Below are 24,538 nucleotides of genomic sequence, written 5' to 3' on the forward strand. Positions count from 1 at the left end.
TGAAGGTTCTTAACCCTCAACTTTGTTTCCCTCCACAGGCGTTGTCAACGACTTGCATAGAATCATAGAATTTACAGTGCAAAAGGAGGCCATTCAGCCCATCGAGTCTGCACCGGCTCTTTGAAATAGCACCCTACCCAAGCCCACACCTCCAGCACTTAAGTTTTCTTCGACGGTTGACAGGGGCGCAAAATGCACGGCTGGAATTGGACGACTCGGAATGATGAGGAGGGAAGGAAGGTCGGTCGCCCTCCACCGTCTCCCCCCCCCCCCCAAACCCCAAGCTTCTCCTCCTTCCAGCATTGCGCAACTACCAGGACGGACCGCCTGTCATCCACCGCGCGCGCGCCGGCGGCCAGAACGTGCGTGTACGTGTGAGCGCGCGCGCGCGCGACAACGTTTCCCTGGCGGTGGGCGGGGCCTGGCGCGAGGCTGGAGGATGAGAAGGAACGTCCGTTGGAGTCAAGGATTAAAGGGAGCGGAACGTGCGGTCTGTCAGCAGTTTGCATGGAGATCTTAAACAGAGAAGCAGCCGCCACGCTCATCTCACTGGAGACCAAATGCACCCATTTTAGCTAGAAACACGCACTTCATTCGCACGCCTGTCTTTTATTTTTTTTTGTGTATTTCCATCTCTATTTCTCCATTTCCGGCCCCCCCCCCCCCCCAACCGAGAGAGAGGAGGTTTGCAAGAGAATCTGAACGAGGGCGAGGTCTTCTTGATTTAAACCGGAATTAAATATAATAACGGAGGATAATTTTAAAAAGAATCAATTCCGCTGGAGGGGTCCTGACTCTTCCTCCCCCTTCCAGGTGATGCCCTCTGATTTCATCTCGCTCCTCAGCGCGGACCTGGATCTTAATTCGCCCAAGAGTTTGTATTCCAAAGGTAAGGAGGCGTTTGATCGTCTCTCTCTTAATTCGCTTTACTTTTAAGTGCGTGTGTTTGTTGCAAAATAGTACACCACGCTTTCCGAGGTAAATTTTGAGGTTTTCCCACCTTACTGTAGGCCGTAACTGAAAGATAATTGGCACGCTTAGATTTGACACCTATGTCGTTTCTAACATTTGTAAGTTATAGTGCGAAGGTTCCCATCGAATGCGTGGCATTGGATTGAAAAAAATAGAGAGAAAAGCAAATAATTAATTCCTATTTGGATTAAGTGTTTCCTTCTGCGGTCAACCTAACCTGATGGGGATAATGTTTGATTGACGTCCCCATCCACCTGTCAGGGACGCGGCTGAGGCCCAGGATAAATTGGAAGGCTGTTCCAGCGACGTAGGCGGTCCTGGTATTTACAAATAAAGTTGGGTTGCGTTTAATTGAGGAACTAATCCAGAGCTACAGTTCTATTTGGAAATGATGATTCTGCTGGGTCAAACCTTCATCTCGAACACCGACTTAGATCGTGTTACCTCTTACTATCCATTTTATGCAGGCTGGACAGTAGGTTGGGGAACATTGTGTGTGATTTTTAATTCGATGGCATGACTACTGTGGTAATACAATAGCTGAATGCTGGAAACAACAGGCCAGTAACACCTGTGGAGTAAACGACATAAGTCCGCTTGATTGAGGTTGTGGACGGTTCTCCTCACGTTTTTTTTTAAAGTGTTCTTTGCATTTTTGCTGGAAGCTTTCCAGAATATCATCCAACTCAAACAGATTGTGTTTGCCAGCATTACGATGATAGATAGAGAAACGTGCAGTCAGTTGGGAGAAAAAGAAATGGGTGGATAACGATAAGAATGACAACTCCGTAAGGTTCAGTAATATAATGTTTCATGCTGTATTTGAGAATGTTTTCCCCCAGGGCTCATCTATTCTGAAAACCCGATCAAAATACTCTGGCAAAGTGCCACGTGAGGCCAGGTGCTTCCTTACAGGGGGGAAAATCCAGAGGTAGCCTATTTTGAATCACTGTCACATATCTCCTGGCATCATTTTTTAAATAATCTTTTGTCGCATGTAGGCTTTAATCTGGTTAAGAGAATTGTATTTTTGGTAGGCTATGTGCCAGTCCTCAACAGAAATCATATTAAGAATAGAAAAAAAAGCCTTTTTGGATTGTTTGTTTCATTTTTGTTTAGCCGTTTTGGGAAATGATTCCATGATATCTTAAATACGTGAAGTCGTCCCTCATTTGAAGTTAGTGCGGACACTTTTCAACAGGGGGTCACTGAAAAGCAATTATGGGAGGAAACCCTGGTTAAATACTTCACAAACAAAGGAATGTGATAGCCAATTGACCCCATAGTGCAATACTGTTTGCTCCCATTAACACAGACCATAAATCAGACCTGTGACCTTCTGGTTTGTATGCCTCCATTGCTCACTGCCTTTACCAATTGAGCTATCAAAGGAGTTTAGATTTTTTAAAGTGGGAAGTTCAAGGAAATTCTTGGTGATAAATGAAAAGTGCTACTTAAATTATTGTTACCTCTTTCACTTATCTTTGTTCTTTTAAAAGTGGCTATAATGTCATTGACAAGTAACTTTCTTACCACAAGTGATCTTTCGTGTCAGTAAGGTGATTGCTTGCAAACAGTGAGGAAAACTGCTTTGTTCTGTTCTTAGCTCAAATTGATTAATTTATAGATTTTAGCAATATTGTAAACCAAGCTCTGTTCTAATTTCTTAAATCTTCAAATATGTAACAATGTTTTAAATTAGTTTTGATCCATCTGTATGCTGAAAAAATATGTTTGGGATAGCATTCCCATCAACCTATTCCATGTGCCACAGGCTTTTTTTCCCACATGATTTTTTAAAAACATAAATGATCAATGCAAAGAGGAAATTCAAATATTTTGAAAACCTGAGATCATGCCTAACAAATTTGATTGATTTTTTTTTGAGCATGTGACGAGGTGTATAGATGAGGGTGGTGCAGTTGATGTAGTTTACATTGATTTCAGCAAAGCCTTTGACACGATCCCACATGGGAGACTTATAAGGAAGGCAGATGCACTATAAGGAAGGCAAATGTACATGAGGTACAGTGTAACTTAATAAGGTGGATTCAAAATTGGCTCAGCTGGAGGAGACAGAGGCTGATAATAGATGGCTGCTTCAGTGACTGGAAGCCAGTGTCAAGTGGCACACCATAGGAATTTGTGCTGGGTCCCCTATTATTTGTCATTTTTATACAAACAAAATTAGGGGAGGGGGGGGGGTGGGGGTTTGTGAGGGGGTGGTACGATAACTACGTTTGATGATGACACAAAGATTAGCCGGGTGGTTAACATATAGACGGGATGGTCAAATGGGCAGAAAAGTGCCAGATGGAATTTAACTCTGAAAAATGTGAGGTGATATGCTTTGGAAGGATTAATGTGACAAGTAAATATTCAATGAATGGCCTAACACTGGGAAGTTCCAAGGAACAAAGTGACCGTGGGAGTGTTTGTCCATAGATCTTTGAAGGCCAAAGTGCAGGTTAATCGCGTGGCGAAAAAGGCAAGTGTCCCATAAGCCTTAATCAATCGAGGCGTAGATTACAAAAACAGGGAGTCCTGTTGGAGATGTATAGAAACTTGGTGAGCCCACAACTGGGGTACTGTGTGCAATAATTGTCGCCACATTGCAGGAAGGATGTGATTGCACTGGAGGGGATGAGGTGATTCACCAGGATGTTGCCTGGGATGGAACATTTCAGTTATAAAGAGAGGCTGGATAGGCTTTAGTTATTTTCGCTGGAGCAGAAAATCATAGAATTTACAGTGCAGAAGGAGGCAATTTGGCGTATCGAGTCTACACCAGCCCTTGAAAGAGCACCCTACTTAAGTCCACACCTTCATCCTATCCCCGTAACTCAGTAACCCCACCTAACCTTTGGACACTAAGGGGAAATTTAGCATGGCAAATCCACCAAACCTGCACATCTTTGGATGGCGAGAGGAAACCGGAGCACCCGGAAGAAACCCACACAGATACGGGGAGAAATGCAAACTCCACACATGGTCACCTGCCCGAGGCCGGAATTGAACCTGGGACCCTGGAGCTGTGAGGCAGGAGTGCCTTTATTTGTGTGTATTTTATTACTAAGGCAGCAGTGCTAACCACTATGCATGTGCCGCTCATAAGACTGAGTGGTGACCTGATCGAGGTGTGCAAGATTGAGGGGTGTGAACAGGGTAGGATCAGGAGCAGTTGTTCACTTAGTTGAAGGGTTAGTTACGAGGGGGTAACGGTTCATGGTGAGGGGCAGGAGGTTTAAGGGGTATTTGAGGAAAAATGTTTTAACCCAGAGGATGGTGACGATCTGGAATGCACTGCCTGAGTGGGTGGTAGAGTCGGGTTGCCGCACATCCTTTTAAAAAAAAAAAGTACCTTGTTGAGCACTTGGCACATCATAACCTTCAAGGCTATGGGCCAAGTGCTGGCAAATGAGATTAGGTAGACAGGTCAAGTGTTTAATGCTTCATTGCAGACTCAATGGGCCGAAGGGCCCCTTCTGTTCTGTGAAATCTGGCACAGTTTTGGGAAGAAAAGAAGGGTAATTGAAGTTTGTTGCTTCCTCCTCTAGTGGAGGATGTCTGGAGGATACAATAGGAAACTGAAGTTGAATAAAAGCCCCTCATCAGACTCCAGGACCTGATGCAGTAGATGTACCCAATTCATTTTTTCCAATAAAGGGCCAATTTTAGCGTGTTCAATCCACTGAGCCTGCACATCTTTGGGGGGGCGAAACCCACGCAAACACGGGGAGAATGTGCAAACTCCACACTGACAGTGACCGAGAGCCGGGATCGAACCTGGGTCCTCGGCGCCGCGAGACTGCAGTGCTACCACTGCACCACCGTGCTGCCTTTATCTGATATCTTTCTGGCATCTTGTCATTCTTCTCAGCTCTGTCTGTCTTTACTGAACAGTTCTCTGTTTTAGTACCTCAGACATCCTGGAAATTTCACTTCATTTCTCTAGTTTCCTTACGTAGCTGCTCCTCAGATCTCTGCACTTGTTTCTTAACCATTGGGGCAACTTGACAAAAACATGAATAGGATGGGAATAGAGGGATACGGACCCTGGAAGTGTAGAAGATTTTAGTTTAGATGGGCAGCATGGTCGGCGCAGGCTTGAAGGGCCTGTTCTTGTGCTGCACTTTTCTTTGTTCTCTTCTTTTTCCAGCAAAGCTGAGAGCTGCCTTCTCTCGCTTGCCTTCTCTCGCTTGCCTTCTCTCGCTTGCCTTCTCTCGCTTGCCTTCCTTCCCACATATTAGCTAAACTAAAACTTAAAAGTTTCTCTACCTTACAAGGCTCCAGTTGCTAAACAACACCCACATGCTTATGTCTTTTATTTATTCTTTGGTCACGTGAAATTGCCCTTAATGTCCAAAATGGTTAGATGGGGTTACTGGGTTTCGGGGACAGGCTGGAGGTTTGAGGTCTTTGAGTCCCTCCATGCTAATAGTATCTGTCTCCGGGCTACCAGGGTAGCTAAGGCCAGAACATCTGCCTCTTTCTCCTCCTGGATTCCCGGGTCTTCTGACACCCTGAAAATCGGCACCTCTGGACTCAGCGCCATCCTTGTCTTTAACACCGTGGACATGACATCCGCAAACCCCTGCCAAAATCCCCTAAGCTTTGGATATGTCCAAAACATGTGGACATAGTTCGCTGGTCGCACATTTTGCGCACCTGTCCTCAAACCCCAAAGAATCTGCTCATCCGGGCCACTGTCATGTGAGCCCGGTGAACAACCTTAAATTGTATCAGGCTGAGCCTGGCACATGTTGCAGATGCGTTGACAATACTCAACGCGTATGCCCATAGACCATCCTCTATCTCGCCTCCCAACTTCTCCTCCCACTTGTGCGTCAGCTCCTAGGTCTGCGTCTCCTCTGACCCCATAAGTTCCTTGTAAATGTCCGAGACGCTCCCTGCTCCTACCCACCCTCTGGAAACTACCCTGTCCCCCTTAGCGGTAGGAGCGGGAAGGTTAACACCTGTTTATGCAGGAAGTCCTGCACCTACCTGAATTTGTTTCCCCTCGCCAACCCAAACTTTTCCTCCCAATGCCCTCACACTCGGAAAGCTCCCCTCTCTGAACATATCCCCCATCCTCTCAATCCCTGCTCTCCGCCATAACCAGAACCCCCTGTCCATACTCCTCGGGGCCCAAACCGATACTGCCTCCACTGGCCCCAAACTCTCAGGGCCACCATCACCACTGGACTGGTGGAGTACCGTGCTGACAGGAACGGCAGAGGCGCAGTTACCAACGCCCCCAAACTGATCCCCTTGCATGAAGCTGCCTCCATGTGCACCATGCCGACCCCTCCCCCACCACCCACTCCTGCAGTCCCCTCGAAGCACAACAGAAACACAGCTGGAACTTAACCAGCCCCACACATCTAGTCACCTTTTGTCCAGCATGAATCTAACTATAGGTTTACCCTTCCAGGCACAGAAACATTAAATTAAACCCACTTGAAACTGAAATATAAATCCCTCCGAGTTGCAAAATGCTACAATGCCAAGAAGACTGTGTATAATGCCATCCTTGCATTGTGATCTTTAGACATGATATTGTCACATGAATGATGTCACATATGACCCTGAGTGGGTGGCACAGTGGTTGGCACTACTGCCTCACAGCGCTGAGGACCTGGGTTTTATCCTGGCTCCGGGTCACTGTGTGGATTTTGCACGTGGGTCTCGCCCCCACAAACCAAAGATGTGTGGCTAGAGGAATTTGCCATGCTAAATTGCCCCTTAATTGGGGGAAAAATATTGGGCACTTTAAATTTAAAAAAAAAATATGACCGTGAGCAATTTAAACGATAGTTTAATTGCAACATGTTTCCTCATAGCACAGTTACTGACTAACTGCAGTTAGCGGTCCGCTTCAGTGGCTTCTTGCATGGAAAATGCACAGCATTCTCAAAGACTGAGATTTAATTATAGCTTCTGTTTGAGAGCCTACTATTACATTTTTAGGATATTTCATTTTGATACATAAAATCATTAATTCTTGGTTGCAGCTGGTATTGTGCCTGGACCTGAATGATTGTTTGGAATTTGTATAAATTGCCGCACTATTTTGCACATTACATTTCTTTAATCTTGGGGATATTCAGTTTAAAACTGTTTATTTTTATCCTTCAGGATGGTGTCATGGTTCCTTTCAATCAAGTGGCATGAGTACTGTGGCAGCATTTGAGATAAAATATTTACTAGTCTCTTATAATAAAGGGGGAGGAGTTTGCTGCTAGGGAACTAGATTAAGCAAGTGTGTTGATAGTTGTTTTAAAAATAGCTAGTGAGATTTTACTCGCTGTCACTTTGCCCATAGTGATGAAACTATTACTACCTCTAACTTTCAAGATTGTTTTCTGTGGTGTTGTGTACAAATAGCTTTCCATTTTCCATGCTGTCCAGTCATTACATTCTGCTTATAGTTTGTTCACTTTTTCATAAAGAATATGATATGTACTTTATTTTTAGCTGAGCAGTATACATACTTCAGTAAGCAGTAAGAATGCACTGTCTTTAGATATAATGTCATATGGAGTATATATTATAGTATCTATTTCATATTCCTTCCTTGTAAATACATTGGGGTCATGTATCATTCTGCTATTCATTACAGTAGGGTGAGGTGTGCTCAGTGATGGCGCCAGATCATTCATAGTTGGGGAATACTGAAGGCTTGCAAAATTGAGATACTGTCCATGGGTTACAGCAACAGGTCCCCTTAGGCATTATAAACTATAGTGCTTGTCTCTTCATCCAGGAGATCGAAGGCTGAAGCTTGGACTGGGTGGTAGATTGACCCACAAGACAGGGTCCCGTATTCAATGATGTTTCCTCAGCTTCAAGCACAGCTGGTATATACTTTCCTTGTCGGGCAGATGTGCCATGTATACTTGAACTGCATGTTTTTTGTCAAGGTGTGAGATTGTTCCCCAACAAGGAGATGTATTTTCTTGTTGACAGAAGCAAGAGTTCATGAGTTGCCTTTCCCTGCTGCTATTATGACTTCAGTTTACTTGCATTTAAAAAAAAAAATTTAGAGTACCCAATTATTATTTTCTCAATTTAGGGACAATTTAGCGAGGCCAATCCACCTGCCATGCACATTTTTGGGTTGTGGGGCTGAAACCCACGCAGACATGAGGAGAATATGCAAACTCCATAGAGACAGTGACTCAGGGCCGGCATCAAACCCGGGACCTCGGCATCATAGGCAGCAATGCGAACCACTGTGTCACCCATTTGTTTACTTGCATTTAATGGGCCTTTGATTCAAATGTACGCAACACTAGGCACAAAAAGTGACAAATCTGCCCAACTATTTGATTCACTGTAAACTGCATAAAGTATATACAACTGTATATAACTAAATATAAACTATACTTGACAATTGTTTTTTGTGGGTTTTCACCTCCTGAAGAGATCAACTTGGTATTGTATTGTATTGAAGGGAACATTCTTGTAACAGATAGTATGTGTTTGTTACTTGGATTTAAAAAGTAGTGGAAACTGTAATTTTTGCCTTTCATGGTTTGGTTATTTGTTCACATTACTAGTGGGGTCTTTAGTGATTTGGAATAACAATGCTTTTAATGTAGAATAAGGAATAAGTAGAATAAGTGTCGGTATGTAGAAAAATGTCATCGCAGTTTCAAACAACAATTCATTAACCATTGATTTGGGGTAAACTTTAGGAATGAATAAATAATTGGCTGAAAGTTGGAAAACTCCTTTTGTTCAAAATATTTCCTCCATTATATTAATGGAGGAAAATACTGAGTGGAATGCATCAGGTCTTGGTGTTGAGATAACAACTTGGCCAATTACAACAAATAATCTGGATTTAGAAACTCCATGTAAAGTAGGCAATTGTACAAATGATGCCAAACCCAGAGGATGAGGCACAGATTATATGGTAGATGAAATTTAATGGAACACATGGCACAGAAAACCAAGCATTTTGTTAATGAAATAGCTAGGGATGGTCCTGAAACAGACCAAAGCACTCGGATGCTTTGAGTTCATTAGACATGTTGAGCAATCAGCAATGATAGCACACCATTGACCTGAATAGCTAAAACGGGAGAATGCAAGTTAGACAAAAAGTGTCCAACCTGAGCGAATGTAACAGCATTCATGGATTTGTCAGGGAAGGAGAATGATGGAATTTAATGGCAGTTATGAAGTTTACTCGGGTTTAGTAGTTCGGGTTCTAGGAAAGTATTTTTCAAATATTTTTTCCGGGGACCCATTTTTTTTAACCAACCGGCCGACCTTTGTGACTCCCACATTCGTGACCCACCATTTTCTCTTGCATTTTAATGCGAGAGGCGAGCCTGCTTGGTCCTCATTTGCTTGTTCGTTGCTGACAAAATGGAGGATTCACAATTGTGCCCAAAGCAGGTGAGGTTAGCGTTCAGGGTGCATGACCTGCCTCTGCCTTGCTTCAGGCAGGTAAATTGCATTGAATTTAATAAATCTTCTGGGTCAACGCACTGATGTTAGGAGTAGGCGGTGCTTTTCGCTGGGGTCCTTGCATGCGCACTGATGAGCGGGCACGCATGTGCAGTGTGCCCACATTTTTTTAGCTGGTTGTGGCCATCATTTTTAAAGCCGCTTGCAGCCGGCATTGTTAAAAGTTGGCTGCTGTGGTTGTTGTGCGTCAATGCCCGCGATTGGGAACACCGCGATGGATGGATCCGTAACCCACCCGTGAATAGCGACCCCCACTTTGAAAATGCCTGTTGTAGCCTGTGGGAATCTCATGGGTTGGGGAAGTGGGTGATGGTGGTTTGGCACAGTTTGGAAAACGTCAACCTGTTCTTATCTTGGACTCCAATCTCAAGGTGAAACCTTTTTACGGCATAAAATCCATTGTTGCTGTATTTAGTGGCTGTGTCAGTGTATAAACCAGGACAACTGGCCTGGATACTTGAGAGTTCGGGGAGGTGGGGGTGGGAAAATGTGTAAGATATTGCTTGTAGAATCATAGATTTGAATCATAGAATCTACAGTACAGAAGGAGGCCATTCGGCCCACGTGTCTGCACCGGCCCTTACAAAGCACCCTACTGAAGCCCATATATCTACCCTATCCCCGGAACCCAGTAACCCCGACTTAACATTTTTTGGACACTAAGGACAATTTATCATGGCCAATCCACCTAACCTGCACATCTTTGGACTGCGGGAGGAAACCGGAGCACCTGGAGGAAACCCACGCAGACACTGGGAGAGCGTGCAGACTCCACACAGACAGTGACTCAGCCGGGAATCTAACCTTGGTCACTCTGAAACAACAGGAATGAATGTATGATTTTAAAATATAATCACTTCATCCTTTTTGACAGTAAGCAGTCTTTTTTTTAGCAAACCTTTTATTGAATAATTTATAATTTTAACATTTTAAACATTCTAAACAGCAGAGTGGACTGACACATGCAACAACGTCATAATAACATCCTCCCCCGGACTGCCCGTATATTAGATTCCCTAACCTGATTCTTCAATGCCACGTCTCCCTTCTCCTCTTTTCCCCCCCCCCACCCCTTCTGCTGACGGTCAGTTTTCCTCAAAGAAGCCGATGAACGGCTGCCACCTCCGAGCGAACCCTGAATTGAACCTCTTAAGGTGAACTTAATCTTCTCCAGCCTGAGAAACCCTGCCATGTCACTGACCCACACCCCTGACTTTGTTGGCTCAGGGTCCCTCCATCCCAGCGAAATCCGTCTCCGGACTACCAGGGAGGCAAAGGCCAAAATGTCGGCCCCTCTCCTCTCCTGGGCCCCCGATCCTCCGAAAACCCAAATGTTGCCATCTCGGGACCACTCCACTTCGGACACGTTCAAAACATGTGTATGTGATTCGCCGGGTTTCCCCCACACCTGTCCTACACCTCCTCAAAAAAAAACCTACTCATCCGGGCCATAGTCATATGAGCCCTATGGGCCACCTTGAACTGGATCAGGCTAAGCTTTACACACGACGAGGATGAATTGACTCTCCTCAAGGCCTTTCCCATAGTCTGACACTCCTCAAGTCCTTTTCCCATAGTCCGACTTCCAACTCTTCCTCCCAATTCTTCTTCACCTCCCTGATTGGGACCCCTTCCCACTTCATCAATTCCTTGTATATTTCCAAGACCCTACCCAACCCCTATTTTTGACATCACCTTATCCTGCAGTCCTCTTGGAGGGAGGCGAGGAAAGTTTTAAACCTCCGGACAAAGTCCCATACCTGCAGGTACTGAAATCTGTTCCCACCCGGTAACCCAAACTCCTCCTCTAATCACTCCAGGCTTGGAAAACTCTCTTCAAAGAAGAGATCACCAAAGCGCTCAATCCCTGCCCGCTGCCGCCTCCTAAAGCCCCCGTCCAGCCCTTGCTGAACAAAACAGTGGTTGTCACAGATTGGTGACCACACCAATGCCCCCTTCAGTCTCATCTGCCTCCATTGCCCCTGCACCCTCAGGGTTGCCACTACCACTGGGCCTCTGGAGTACCGAGCCGGCGAGAATGGCAAAGGTGTCGTTAACAAAGCCTCCAAGCTCATACCCTTACAGAATGCCGCCTCCACTCGCTCCCATTACCCACTTCCTAACCATCAATATATTCGCCGCCCAGTAATTAATAACATTTGGAAGGGCCAAACCCTCCATTCCCCGCCCCCGTTCCAAAAGGACCTTCCTCACTCTTGGGGCTTACCAGCTCATACAAAACCCGAGATCACCGCGTTTGTCTTCCTGAAAAATGCCTTGGGGATAAAAATGGGAAGACATTGAAACACAAATAGCAATTTCGGGAGGACTGTCATCTTAAGTCTGTATCCTCCCTGCACCCTCAGGGTTGCCACTACCACTGGGCCTCTGGAGTACCGAGTACCGAGTACTGGAGCATGTCCCACCTGTGGAAGTCCCCTTTCATTTGCTCAACCGCCCTGCCCAAATTTAACTTCTGGAGCTGACCCCAGTCCCTTGCCAGCTGAATCCCAGTTACCTATAACTCCTTCCCATCACTTTAAACAGTAACTCCCTCCGTCTCCTCCCTGTGCCTCAATCGCGAACACCTGTAGCCCGAGAACCGACCAAATACCTCCAATATCTCCATGATCCCAAACCCCCCCCCCCAAAGAAAAAACGGGTCTGGTATGTAAAGGTCGTCCGCATAGAGTGAAAACCTGTGCTCTATCCCTCCCTCACACTAGCCCCTGCCAGATGTTCGCTGACCTAAGCGCCATTGCCAAGGGCTCTATGGCCAGGACAAACAGTAGTGGAGAGAGTGGACACCCCTGACTTGTCCCCCTACAGAAACTAAAATATTCTGACCGGACCCGGTTGGTCCCCTCATTCGCCACCAGTGCCTGATATAACAGCCGGACCTAGTCAACGAATCCCTACCCAAACCTTCCCAAGATATCCCACAGGTACTTCCACTCTACTGATCAAATGCCTTTTCTGCATCCATGACTACCACCACCTCGACCATGTGCCCACCGCTGGCATCATGATCACATTTTAAGAGCCATCTAATGTTGGACTTGTATAGTCTGGAAACGCATCATTTCTCTCTCTCTCTCTCTCTCTCTCTCTCTTTTTCTCTTTCTCTTTCTCTTTCTCTTTCTCTTTCTCTTTCTCCTTTCTCTTTCTCTTTCTCTTTCTCTTTCTCTTTCTCTTTCTCTTTCTCTTTCTCTTTCTTCTCTTTCTCTTTCTCTCTCTTTCTCTCTCTTTTCTCTCTCTTTCTCTCTCTCTCTCTCTTTTCTCTCTCTTTTCTCTCTCTTTCTCTCTCTTTTCTCTCTCTCTTTTTTCTCTCTCTCTCTCTCTCTTTTCTCTCTCTCTCTCTCTCTCTCTCTCTCTTCTCTCTCTCTCTCTCTCTCTCTCTCTCTCTCTCTCTCTCTCTCTCTCTCTCCTTCTCTCTCTCTCTCTCTCCTCTCTCTTTTCTCTCTCTCTCTTTTCTCCCCTCCCCTCCCCCCCCCCCCCCCCCCCCAGTTTCCCAATTTAATTTGCCGCCTCCTAATTCCTCAGCTGATGCGCCAACATCCTGCTGGCCTTTTCCTCATATTCATGCACTGCCCCCTTCCCTCCTCAGCTGCCCCTCTGCTTTACCCGTGGACAGTCTCTGTTGCTCCTTCAGAAGCCCCGCATCCGGAGACTCCACATACCTCCTGTCCACCTGTAAAAGTTTGCCTACCACCCTGTCCAACTCTGCCTGTTCAGCCTTCTCCTTATGGTCCAGAATCAAAATGAGTTCCCCCCTGATAACCGCCTTCAGAGCCTCCCACATCACTCCTGCCGAGATCTCACCCGTATCATTGATCCTTGTGTATCCCCGAATGGCCTCCCTCCCCTCACACACCTCGTCTTCCGCTAGCAGCCCTACATCTAAACTCCATTGCGGCCGCTGGCCCTTTCCTTCGCTCACTTGCAGGTCTATCCTGTGTGGGGCATGCCCTGAAGTATCCTCTACCTCCGCCTGCAGCGTTTTGTCCAGCACCAAGAAATCTATCTGGGAATACGCCTTGTGCACATGGGAGTAGAATGAAAACTCCTTGACCTCCCAAATCTCCACAAGTCCACTCCTTTCTTGCGTTCCATAAACTCCCTGTAGCTCTTTTGCCATAGCTGACACCATTCCGGACCTGGGACTCAACTGGTCTAGCCCCCCCACATTGGACAGTAAGCAGTCTTGCCAATTAGTTTGGGTCCTGATCAGATATCATTACTTAATTTTGGATATAGAAAATCTTCAGAATGGTCAGCTGCTGAATCTTACTCTGTTTTATTTGTCATGACATTGGTGTTGTGAGTCCTATTGCTGTATGCAGTTGGGTAGATACCGAACAGACCTAGCAGCTCAAAACTGGCATATATAAATGATTTAGAGGAAAATGTAACTGGTCTGATAAGTTTGTGGATGACACAAAGGTTGGTGGAATTGTTGATAGCGATGAAGACTGTCGAGGATACAACAGGATGTAGATGCGTTAGAGATTTGGATGGAGAGATGGCAGATCGTGTTTAATCTGGACAAATGTGAGGTAATGCATTTTGGAAGGTCTAATACAGGTGGGAAATATACAGTAAATGGCAGAATCCTTAAGAGACGAGGGATCTGGGTGTGTAGGTCCATAGGGCACAAAATGGCAACGCAGGTGGAAAAGGTAGTCAAGAAGGCATACGGCTTGCTTGCCTTCATCGGCTGGGACATTGAGTATAAGAATTGGCAAGTCGTGCTGCAGCTGTATAGAACCTTAGTTAGGCCACACTATGGTGTTCAGTTCTGGTCGCCACACTACCAGAAGAATCTGGAGGCTTTGGAGAAGGCACAGAAGAGGTTTACCGGGATGTTACCTGGTGTGAAGGGCATTAGCTATGAGGAGAGGTTGCATAAACTCGGTTTGTTCTCACTGGAATGACAGAGGTTGAGCGGCGACCTGATAGAGAAGTCTACAAAATTATCAGGGGCTGAATTCTTCAAAATTGAGGGGCATAGACAAGTGCATAGTCAGAAGCTTTTTCCTAGGGCGGAAGGGTTAATTACTAGGGGACATAGATTTCAGGTGCGATGGGCAAAGTTTAGAGGAGATGTGAGGGAAATGTTTATTTTTTTTAACAGGGGTCGTGGGTGGGTGGAACACGCTGCCAGAGAAGATGGTGGAAGCAGGTATGGTAGTGATGTTTAAGGGGCGTCTTAACAAATACACAAATAGGATGGGAATAGAGGAATACGGGTCCCGGAAGTGTAAAAGGTTGTAGGTTAGACGTGCACCATGGTCGGTGCAGGCTTGGAGGGCTGAAGGGCCTGTTCCTGTGCAGTACTTTTCTTTGTTCTGTGAGGCACAGTGGCCCATCAACAGAATTGTAATTCACCACAATCTGTAATCATTGTGGCTGGGTATATCCTTCATTCTACCATTATCATCAAGCAAGGTGCCCAGCCCTAGGTCAATTGAGAGTGTGCAAAGTAAGGTAAGATGGAGCACAACATCAAAGCAGCATTTCATTGAATGGCATAAGAACACGAAATAAGAGCATGGATAGACCATGTGGCTTGTCAAGCCTGCTGCTCCATTTAATATGAACATGGCTGTTGGGCTTCAACTCCGTTTTTCAACCTGCTTCCCATATTCCTTAATTCCCTGAGAGACCAAAAATCTGTCTATCCAAGCCTTAAATGTATTCAATGATGGAGCATCTAGAACCCTCTGAGGTAGAGAATTCCTAAAGTTCACAACACCTGAGTGAAGTAATTTCTCTTCATCTCTGTCCTAAATAATTGGCCCATTAGCGTGTGTTTTTGACTCCCCAGCCAGCAGAATCTCTTGGCACCCACCTGATCAAGGCCCCTCATGTAGATTTCAAAAATAAGGCTTTTCATTCTAAATTTCACCGTATAAGCTCTATTTACTTAGTCTCTCATCAAAGGACAACTGCTTCAACAAGGACAACCGCTTCATCCCAGGGACCAACAAGGGGTCCCAGTAAAATTGATGCCAAGATGAATTGGGAGAGATAGCTCCACTGGCTGGAGAAAAACAGAAAGGAAGACCATTGTGATTATTGGAGTCGATCATCTCAGCCCCAGGACATTGTTCAGGAATTCATCAAGCCAATGTTCCAAGATCAACCCTCTTCAGCTGCTTCATCAATGACCATCACGAGGGCAGAAGTGGGAATGTTTGCTGATGATTGCAGTGTTCAGTTCTATTTGCAGCTCCTCCAGATAATCAAATAGTCCATGTCTGCAAATAGCAAGGCCTGGGCAATATTCAGATTTGGGCTTCTAACAATGGCAACTAACATTCATGCCAAGCAACAACCATCTTCAACCAAGAGTCTAACCATTTCCATGGAATTGCTGTTATTGAATTCCCCACTTTTCACATCCTGGGGATTAGTATTGACCAGAATCTTACTGCATAAGCCACATGATACTGCGACTGCAAGAACAGGCAAGAGCAATGTTTTTCAAACTTTATTTTTTTCCAGGACCCACTTTTACCAACTATGTTCGCTTGCAATTAATGCAAAAGAGGAGCCTGCTTGGTCTTCACGATCTCACTCAAATCAGGTTCAACGGAGGAGAGGGCAATGTGCATATCGGTTACAGAATTCAGCCAGTTACCTACATGCCGTCTTAATCTTTTATGAGAATAGAAAATCTAACCTCCCACATGTAGGTCGTCATGAATGGAAATGGGGACAAAATGCTTCTTTTGCTTCACGCTGGATACTCGTGGGGGGTGCTATACCATAATTCTGTCAGCCTCTGGGGCTTTTGCTGTGATTTTAATGTGCTAGCACAGTCTTTTAATTTGGAGACAGCTCTAAGTTAATAACTGACCTTGGGTCTCAACCTCAAATAATATTTCACCCACCACTCCCCTTAGTTTTCAAAATCTGAAACTTTTCACCTTGTTTGCCAGCACTTCCCTGCATATAACATATGGGTTTTGCATCCTTATTTGCATTGGCACAATTGCCGAAACCATACTTCAAGAAATCATCTTTTATTATTGCTTTCTTGCCAAGCTATGTTTATAGGCTCTCAATCAGAGGTCCTGGAGCCCTGTACAGAGCTAATGCTAACACTAACACTCGCACTGCTTTGTCCTGCCCTGGACTCTTCTGCACAGCTTTCTCCGGACTCAGTTGTGAGATCCTGGTCAGTAGGTTCACTGCCTATTAGAGTCTCTGGCCTATTTGAGTCTCTTCACTTATAAGAAACCGATTCGTCTTCACAGTCCTCTTGCCTTGCTAGTTAGCAGTTAGATAATGGAAGAAGTTCTCCATGATTTGGCGGCAAAAGCATGTACATACAGGGCATCTGATGTCAAGGTATGTGTAGGGTGCATGCCTCACTCACTGCTGCTGCTTCTTGCTGAAGGACTGCACACAGTTTAATTTCCTACTTCTATAAAAGGCTACAGCGGCCGGCAATATCAATAAAAATGCCGATAGCAGCCGCATGGTGCTTCTCCTGTGTTTGGGACTTCCACTATCTATCACTCCCTGACCCTCCCAACACCTACCTGCGACCCACCTGTGGGTTGTGACTCGCACTTGGGTATTCTGCAGCAAATGATATGCCTTGTACCCCAAAGCTTGTCCACTATCTACAAGGCAAAATCAGGAGCATGATGGTACGCTGGACAGGTGACAAAGAGGCTATGGTGGAGGGGGGAGTGGTGGCGAAGAGGCTATGTTAGGGAGGGCTTGAGGAGGGGGCATTTTGAGTAAGGTGTGGAAGTGGGGTGGGGGGGATATTTTGGGTGGGTCCCTTTGTATTGATCCCCAGGTGGGAGTCACCATGCTAGCAGGGAATGCTAGCAAATGGAAACAGTGTGGGGGAGGGATTGCGATGTGTAGCTGGGCAGGAGGGCGAAAAGAACGAGAAAGGGAGAGAGAATGCAGGTGATTCAGATGACTTTCTGGCTAGGGTTAGGAGATGATGGAAAGGCAGCCGTTTTGGGTGGACCTAGGCTGGAGGGGAGCTGGATGAGTGGGTGGCCGGGGGGGGAAGAGAGAGAGAGAGAGAGAGAGAGAGAAACCCCCGGTGTGGATAGTAATGTGGAATGTGTGAGCTCTAAATGGTCTTGGGTGTTTATGCACCTGAGGGGAGATGTGGTTTTCCTTCAGGCGACACACCCACGGACAAAGGACCGGATGCGGTTAAGGAAGGAAGGGATGGGTGGGGCAAACATTCCATTCTGGGTTTGAGTCTCGAGACCGGTGGGACGGTTGCGATCCTGTTGAGCAAAAAGGTGGCATTTGTGGTGTCCGGAGGGGTGTTCCTGGCAGGTGTGTCAGTTTTCGTTCAGTTACATTTTTTTAATCATTAAAGAGTATCCAATTATGTTCTTTTCCAATTTAAGGACAGTTTAGCATGTCCAATTGACTTACCCTCCTCATTTTTTTGGGCTGTGCGGGTGAGACCCACACGGACATGGGGAGAATGTCACGACCCAGATCCTCAGCGCCATGAGGCAGCAGTGCTGACTCAGCTTCGCTGCTTGAGCAGTGTTCAGTGTGAATATGGGGGAGAAGGCCAGTCAGCTGCTAGCTCATCACTTGAGGCGATAGGTGGCTACACGGGAGATTATGCAGGTGAAGGAGGGTTGGATTCAACACCAAGAACAAAATCAGGGAAGCATTTGAGGCCTCCGATTGCGGGTTGTAAAGATCTGAGCCGTGGGGGAGAACATGGAGATGGGGCTGTTTTGGATGCGTTGGTGTTTCTGGAGATGGTGAATGGGAAAAGACCAAGATTAGAGGTGCCATTGGGGTTGCATAGTGTGTAGGGTTGATGCAGTCGGGAAGACATCAGGGCTGGAGGAGGTTCGGATTTGGACCAACGTTAGTTTCATGGGTGCAGTTGTTGGGTATAAACCAAATCATTTTCTGGGTATAAACTGAACATGGCAAAGTGAGGCATTTCTGGTGAATGCCAAGGGGAAAGAGTGTGAAAGCCAGGATAAGGTTTCGGTATCTGGGTATTCAAGTGGCCCATAACTGTGGGCCACAATACATTCATGGAACCTGGTCAGTCTGGTAGAGGGAGTTGAAGGAGATTTGAAGAGGTGGGATGTCCTGTGCTGTCCCTGGTCTGGGGGGATAGAATGGGTGCATGTGTGGAATCTAGCTTGAGGGTCTTGGCAATGGCCTAGATCTCACTTCCCTGGGTAGGCACACTAGCAGTCCTTGCTCCTATTTCCCAATATGCACCCCAGCAGTTCTGTCATTGTGTCATCTCAAATTATGGAACCAATCGAGGCAGCACTTTGGGATATGGACTATGTTGGTATTGGCCCAAAGAAGGGATGGAAACGAATTACAGCAGTTGGGACAGGGAAGGGATAGAACAGATTAGGAACCTGTTCGTAGAGTGGAGGTTTTCGAGGCTGGAGGAATCAAAGGAGAGATTTGAGTTGCCAAGGGGGAGTGAATTCAGATATTTTCAGGTCTAGGATTTGGCATTTAAAGTGCTGCTCTCATTCCCTCAGCTGCCAAAGCATACGCTGTTGGCTTATGTTGCTAATTCTGGATGAGCTGTGGTGGCGGTGATGGCGACAGAGAGTCCAAGACATGTGGATACATAATCTAGCATGGAAGACCTGTCCTCTGGTCTGAGAAACTTCCCTTTCACCAATTTTAACGGACCCCGTATCTCATGATCGTAAACCAACTCAAGCCTTAAACCAACTTAAAAGGATTAAACCCAGTAGATTCGTTCAGGAAATCCCTGGCAGCAAATAGTAGGAAATCCAATCCTGTGGACAGTCTTGGTAATGGGCCTTAATCTTGTCCTTTGAAGGTCTGATGGTACCTTTCCAAAGCTCCCTGAGTTTGCAGGTGATAGGTGGTTATTTTAACTGCTTGATACCCAGTACACCAATTAAGTTAGAACCCTGATCCGATTGCCAAGGTAAGCCATAGTGGGTGAAGAACTGCATCAGTTTTTCCACTGCTACCTTAAGTGGTAATGGCTCACAGGTCTAGCTTCTGGGAATCGTGTGATCATATCCATGACCATAAGGACGTATTGACACCCTTTCTTAGTTCTGGGTGACGGCCCTATACAATCGACCAATACCTGACTAAACAGTTCGTCAGACATCGGGATGGGTATTATGGTACGTGTTGGACCATATACTTCGTTGGGGGGGGGGGGGGGGGTAAACTAATTTGTCAGGAGGATGGGAAAACGAACTGTAGTCCAGAAACCAGTGTTGAGAGTAGTGAGGTACTGAGGAGGGTATCAAGGTCGAAGGCGTGTACCGAGACAGGAAGGTGGGTTGAAGTGTGTCTACTTCAATGCAAGGTGCATCTGGAATAAGGTGGTGAACTTGGAGCGTGCATTGGTACCTGGGACTACGATGTTGTGGGCATTATGGAGACATAGTTAGAACAGGGACAGGAATGGTTATTGGTAGTTCCGGGCATAGATGTTTCAGTAAGAGCAGGGAAGGTGGTAAAAGAGGTGGAGGAGTAGAATTGTTAATCAAGGATAATTTAACGGTTGCAGAAAGGCAGTTTGAGGGGGATCTACCGACTGAGGTAATATGCGCTGAAATTAGAAATGGGAAAGGAGCGGTCATGTTGTTAGGAGTTTTCTATCGGCCCCCAAATAGTAATAGAGATGTGGAGGAAGAAATTGCAAAACAGATTATGGACAGGTGTGGAGGTCACAGGGTAGTTGTCAAGGGTGACTTTAACTTTCCAAATATTGATTGGAACCTCCTATAGGTCGAACAGTTCGGATGGGGCAGTTTTGTACAGTGTGTGCAGGAGAGTTTCCGGACACTATGTGGATAGGCCGACGAGGTGGGGTCACATTGGATTTGGTACTGGGTAATGAAGCGGGCCAAGTGTTAGATTTGTTTGTGGGAGAGCACTTTGGAGATACTGATCACAATTTGGTGTCTTTCACTATTGCAATGGAGAGGGATAAGGCCATACGGCAGGACAAGGTTTATAATTGGGGGAGGGATAATTATGATGCGATTAGGCAAGAATTAGGGAGCATAAGATGGGAATAGAAACTGTCAGGGAAAGGCACAAATGAAAAGTGGAGCTTGTTCAAGGAACAAATACTGCATGTCCTTGATAGCTATGTCCCTGTCAGGCAGGGAGGAAATGGCCATGTGAGGGAACCATGGTTCACAAAAGAGGTTGAATGTCTTGTCAAGAGGAAAAAGGAAGCGTATGTAAGGATGAGAAAACAAGGTTCAGTTGGGTCGCTTGAGGGTTACAAGATAGCAAGGAATGAGCTTAAAAAAAGGGCTTGAGAGAGCTAGGAGTGGGCATGAGAAGTCCTTGGCGGGTTGGATCAAGGAAAACCTCAAGGCTTTTTACTCTCGTGAGAACTAAAAGAATGACCAGGGTGAGGTTAGGGCCGGTCAAGGATAGTAGTTGGAACTTGTGCATGGAGTCAGAAGAGATAGGAGAGGCTTTGAATGAATACTTTTCTTCAGTGTTCACCAAGGACAGGGGCCATGTTTTTAAGGATGAGTGTGATACAGGCGGGTAGGCTGGAGGAGGTAGATATTCTGAGGAAGGATGTATTAGCAATTTTTAAAAACCTTACGGTTGACAGGTCCCCTGGGCCAGATGAGATATATCCTAGGATTCTTTGGGAGGCAAGGGAAGAGATTGCAGAGCCTTTGGCTTTGATCTTTGGGTCCTCATTGTCCATGGGGATAGTGCCAGAGGATTGGAGAGTGGCGAATGTTATTCCTCTGTTCAAGAGAGGGAATAGGAATGACCCTGGTAATTATAGGCCGGTTAGTCTTACTTCGGTGGTCAGTAAGTTAATGGAAAAGGTCCTGAAGGATGGGACTGATGACCATTTGGAAATATGCAGCTTAATCAGGGATAGTCAACACGGATTTGTGAAGGGTCAGTCTTGCCTCACAAATTTGATTGAATTCTTTGAGGAGGTTGCTAGGTGTGTAGATGAAGGTAGAGCAGTTGCTGTCATGTACATGGATTTTAGTAAGGCGTTTGATAAGGTTCCCCATGGTCGGCTCAGGAAGAAAGTAAGGAGTTGTGGGATAGAGGGAAATTTGGCCAATTGGACAAGTAACTCGCTATCACATAGAAGACAGAGAGTGGTGATGGATGGAAAATTTTCAGGCTGGAGACCAGTTGCCAGCGGTGTACCACAGGGATCAGTGCTGGGTCCTCTGCTATTTATACAGGAGAGCCTGTATAAATTGTGGAGGTCCTCCAAATAATCCAGTGTTAAGTCTTCCACCTGCAGAAAATGCTTTGATGTTTCCAGAGCCATCCTGCTATATCACTTCAAACCTGGTGTCTCTTTATAATTTACACTGGAACCCAAATTCGCTGTCTAACGCTTCATATCCCGGACTTTTGTTATGACGCCCTGGGTTAGGGCACAGTCAATTCCAGACCTCTTGACCCAGAGTCTCAACATAAGTGAATTAACAACAATTCTTGTAAAAGGTTTGACATCTTTGACCCTAGACTGCTCCAATGACTTGCAGGCATCAGATTTGTAAGGAAAAACACCAACTGTTTATTTACAAGAAAGCATGCAATAATTAAACTAGATTAATGACATGCCAATCTATTACTTTCCCCTTTGACAGTGTCACCCTCTACCCTAACAAGCACGGAGAGAAAGGCAAAGGGGTAAAATGATAGGGGATTAAAATATGGAAGATTCTTGTTGCTAATGTTGAAGTCTTTGTAGTCGGCTATCTTCCCTGGATGTGGAGTGTTAAAAACCACCAGTTGGATTGGATCTTCTGGCATGTGCATTATCACTGAGGTAAGATTAGAGTTCACCAAGTATAAGATTTAAAATTTTCAAAAAAACCAAACTGCCTGGTGCTGGTCTAGATCTTCCTGTAGGTTTAACTGGCTGTGGATAGAGAGAGAGAGAGAAAGGCCATTTATTCAGGACCTGAGAACGAGAGAAATGAGAACTGCGGCGCTCTGATCTACAAAATGGAGCCTGTCGTTTGGCAGAACATTCTGGAACACCAGCACCAATCATCATCGAGAGCCAGTCCACTTCATCAAAACATATAATTTATGGGCCAGACCAAATGGCAGTGGTACCAAAGGTCCCCAGAAACCAAACCAAACAGCACTTCTGCTGTTCAGTAATTGTCCAGATACACAAGTTATAACAGCCAACCTAACAAAAAAAAAATGCACAAGGGAAATCGGATTTAAATAGGAGGATAATTACAATACATGACAATTTTTAGGAACTGCAAAAGTGCCGAGATTCTATGGACTCCTAAAGCTTCCGCTGAAAGGCTTACTTTGTAGAAAGACTTTCAGAATGTTGCACAGACTGTGGTGCCTAAATGCAGATTCCTCAAATGTTTTCTAATATGCCATTGAACTCTGAATGGAAATTGCTAAAGCGCAACCAAAGAGCTGTTTTAGTCTTGGCAGTGTTCCAGAAATAGATTACCACCATCACTACCACATGCTGTTGTCAATTGAGTTAAATTCCAGGATTAACACACTCGTAACCTGAAGGCTTAAATTATTAAAAAAGAGAATGTTTGATTCTTCAAATATGATTCATAATTACCAGCACAGGAACAGGTAGCCCTACTTCCTTTCTTCATCTAACCCTATCAACGTATCCTTCTGTTCCTTCCTCCCTCCCTTACTTAACTTCTCCTTAAATGCATCTACATCCTGAAATATAAAACATTGTGTTAGATACACTTATTTATTTAAATTAACTTTGCTTTCTGCTGGACATAACAGGCCCAGCAACAAGGTGACTGCAATTTTTGTTGGTCCTACTAATGAGATTTTTTCCTTATAACAGAATTTAAAAACATGGAGGGCAATTTTGCTTTCATGACAGTTGGCTCTAGTCATCAAATGCAGATTTAAAAATAAATGAAATGCCAGGATTGCCCTATTTCATTATTGTCATTAGAAATGACGAACTGAAGGGGAAATGATTTTAGGTACCTACAGTTGCGGGACTTTGTCCATAGACAGGTCCCATCTTTCCCACGCCTCCCCGCCAATGGGGATCCAAGACAGAATAGTCTCTAGGGGGGAAGAAGGGGAGGGTAGAGTCTCTGATATTTATAAGGTGCTCATGAGGGAGGAAGGGTCCCAGACGGAGGAACTGAAACTTGAATGGGAGGAGGAGCTAGGCGGGGAAATGGAGGACGGGCTGTGGGCAGAGGCCCTGAGTAGGGTAAATTCGACCGCAACATGTGCCAGGCTCGGGCTGATTCAATTTAAGGTCGTTCACCGGGCCCACATGACGGTGGCTTGGATGAGCAAATTCTTTGGGATAGAGGACAAATGCGCTAGGTGTGCGGGAGGACCAGCGAACCACGTTCACATGTTTTGGGCATGCCCTAAGCTTGGGGGGTACTGGGAGGGATTTGCGGGCATCATGTCCCGGGTGCTAAAAACAAGGGTGGCGATGGGTCCAGGGGTGGCAATTTTTGGGATTTCAGAAGACCTGGGAGTCCAGGCGGAGAGAGGCCGATGTTTTGGCCTTTGCTTCCCTGATAGCCCGGCAACTAATACTATTGGCGTGGAGGGACTCAAAGCCCCCGAAGACTGAGTTGTGGCTTGCGTTCATGTTGAGTTTCCTGGGTATGGAAAAAATTAAGTTCGCCTTGAGGGGATCTGTACAAGGGTTCGCCCGGAGGTGGCAACCATTTATTGACTTCTTTGCGGGAGAGTGAGCGTCGGGGGGGGGGGGGGTAGTAGAGTAGGAGGGATAAATTTGGCAGGTAGTACCGGTGGGAGAGGAGCGGGCTTGTGCAGTATGTTACGATTGAAGTATTGAATGTACGTGGGTGTTTGCACATTTTTGCCTTTTTTTGCTTTCTTTCTGTTGATGTCTGTAAATGTTTACAAAGCCAAAAACTACCTCAATAAAATTGTTTATTTAAAAAAAAAAGAAATGACGAACTGAATTTCATTTGAGCGTGAACTAGCTTTTATCTGAAATTATTTTATAATATCACAACATTTGGATTTTCCACCAGCATAAGGGAGTAATGTATAGCAAAATAAACACTGGGAAATGACTTGCGTGCTC

General features: G+C 45.6%; 1 protein-coding gene across 3 annotated transcripts in view; it reads left to right on the forward strand.

The window, feature by feature from the left end:
* The first annotated feature begins 418 nt into the window (after nt 1–418).
* The window catches only part of nfat5b (nuclear factor of activated T cells 5b), a 305,599-nt gene continuing 281,479 nt past the window's right edge, over nt 419–24,538 (forward strand). For 2 of the 3 annotated variants that reach the window (XM_038806397.1, XM_038806398.1), the window contains exon 1: nt 420–889. In XM_038806397.1, the coding sequence (XP_038662325.1) occupies nt 817–889 (73 nt within the window). In that variant the 5' untranslated portion in view covers nt 420–816. Of the gene's footprint in view, nt 890–24,538 lie in introns of all 3 variants that reach the window. The other variant, XM_038806399.1, reaches the window with a different exon arrangement.

The sequence above is a fragment of the Scyliorhinus canicula genome, chromosome 9, assembly GCF_902713615.1.
Source record: "Scyliorhinus canicula chromosome 9, sScyCan1.1, whole genome shotgun sequence".
In the NCBI taxonomy this organism is placed as follows: domain Eukaryota; kingdom Metazoa; phylum Chordata; class Chondrichthyes; order Carcharhiniformes; family Scyliorhinidae; genus Scyliorhinus; species Scyliorhinus canicula.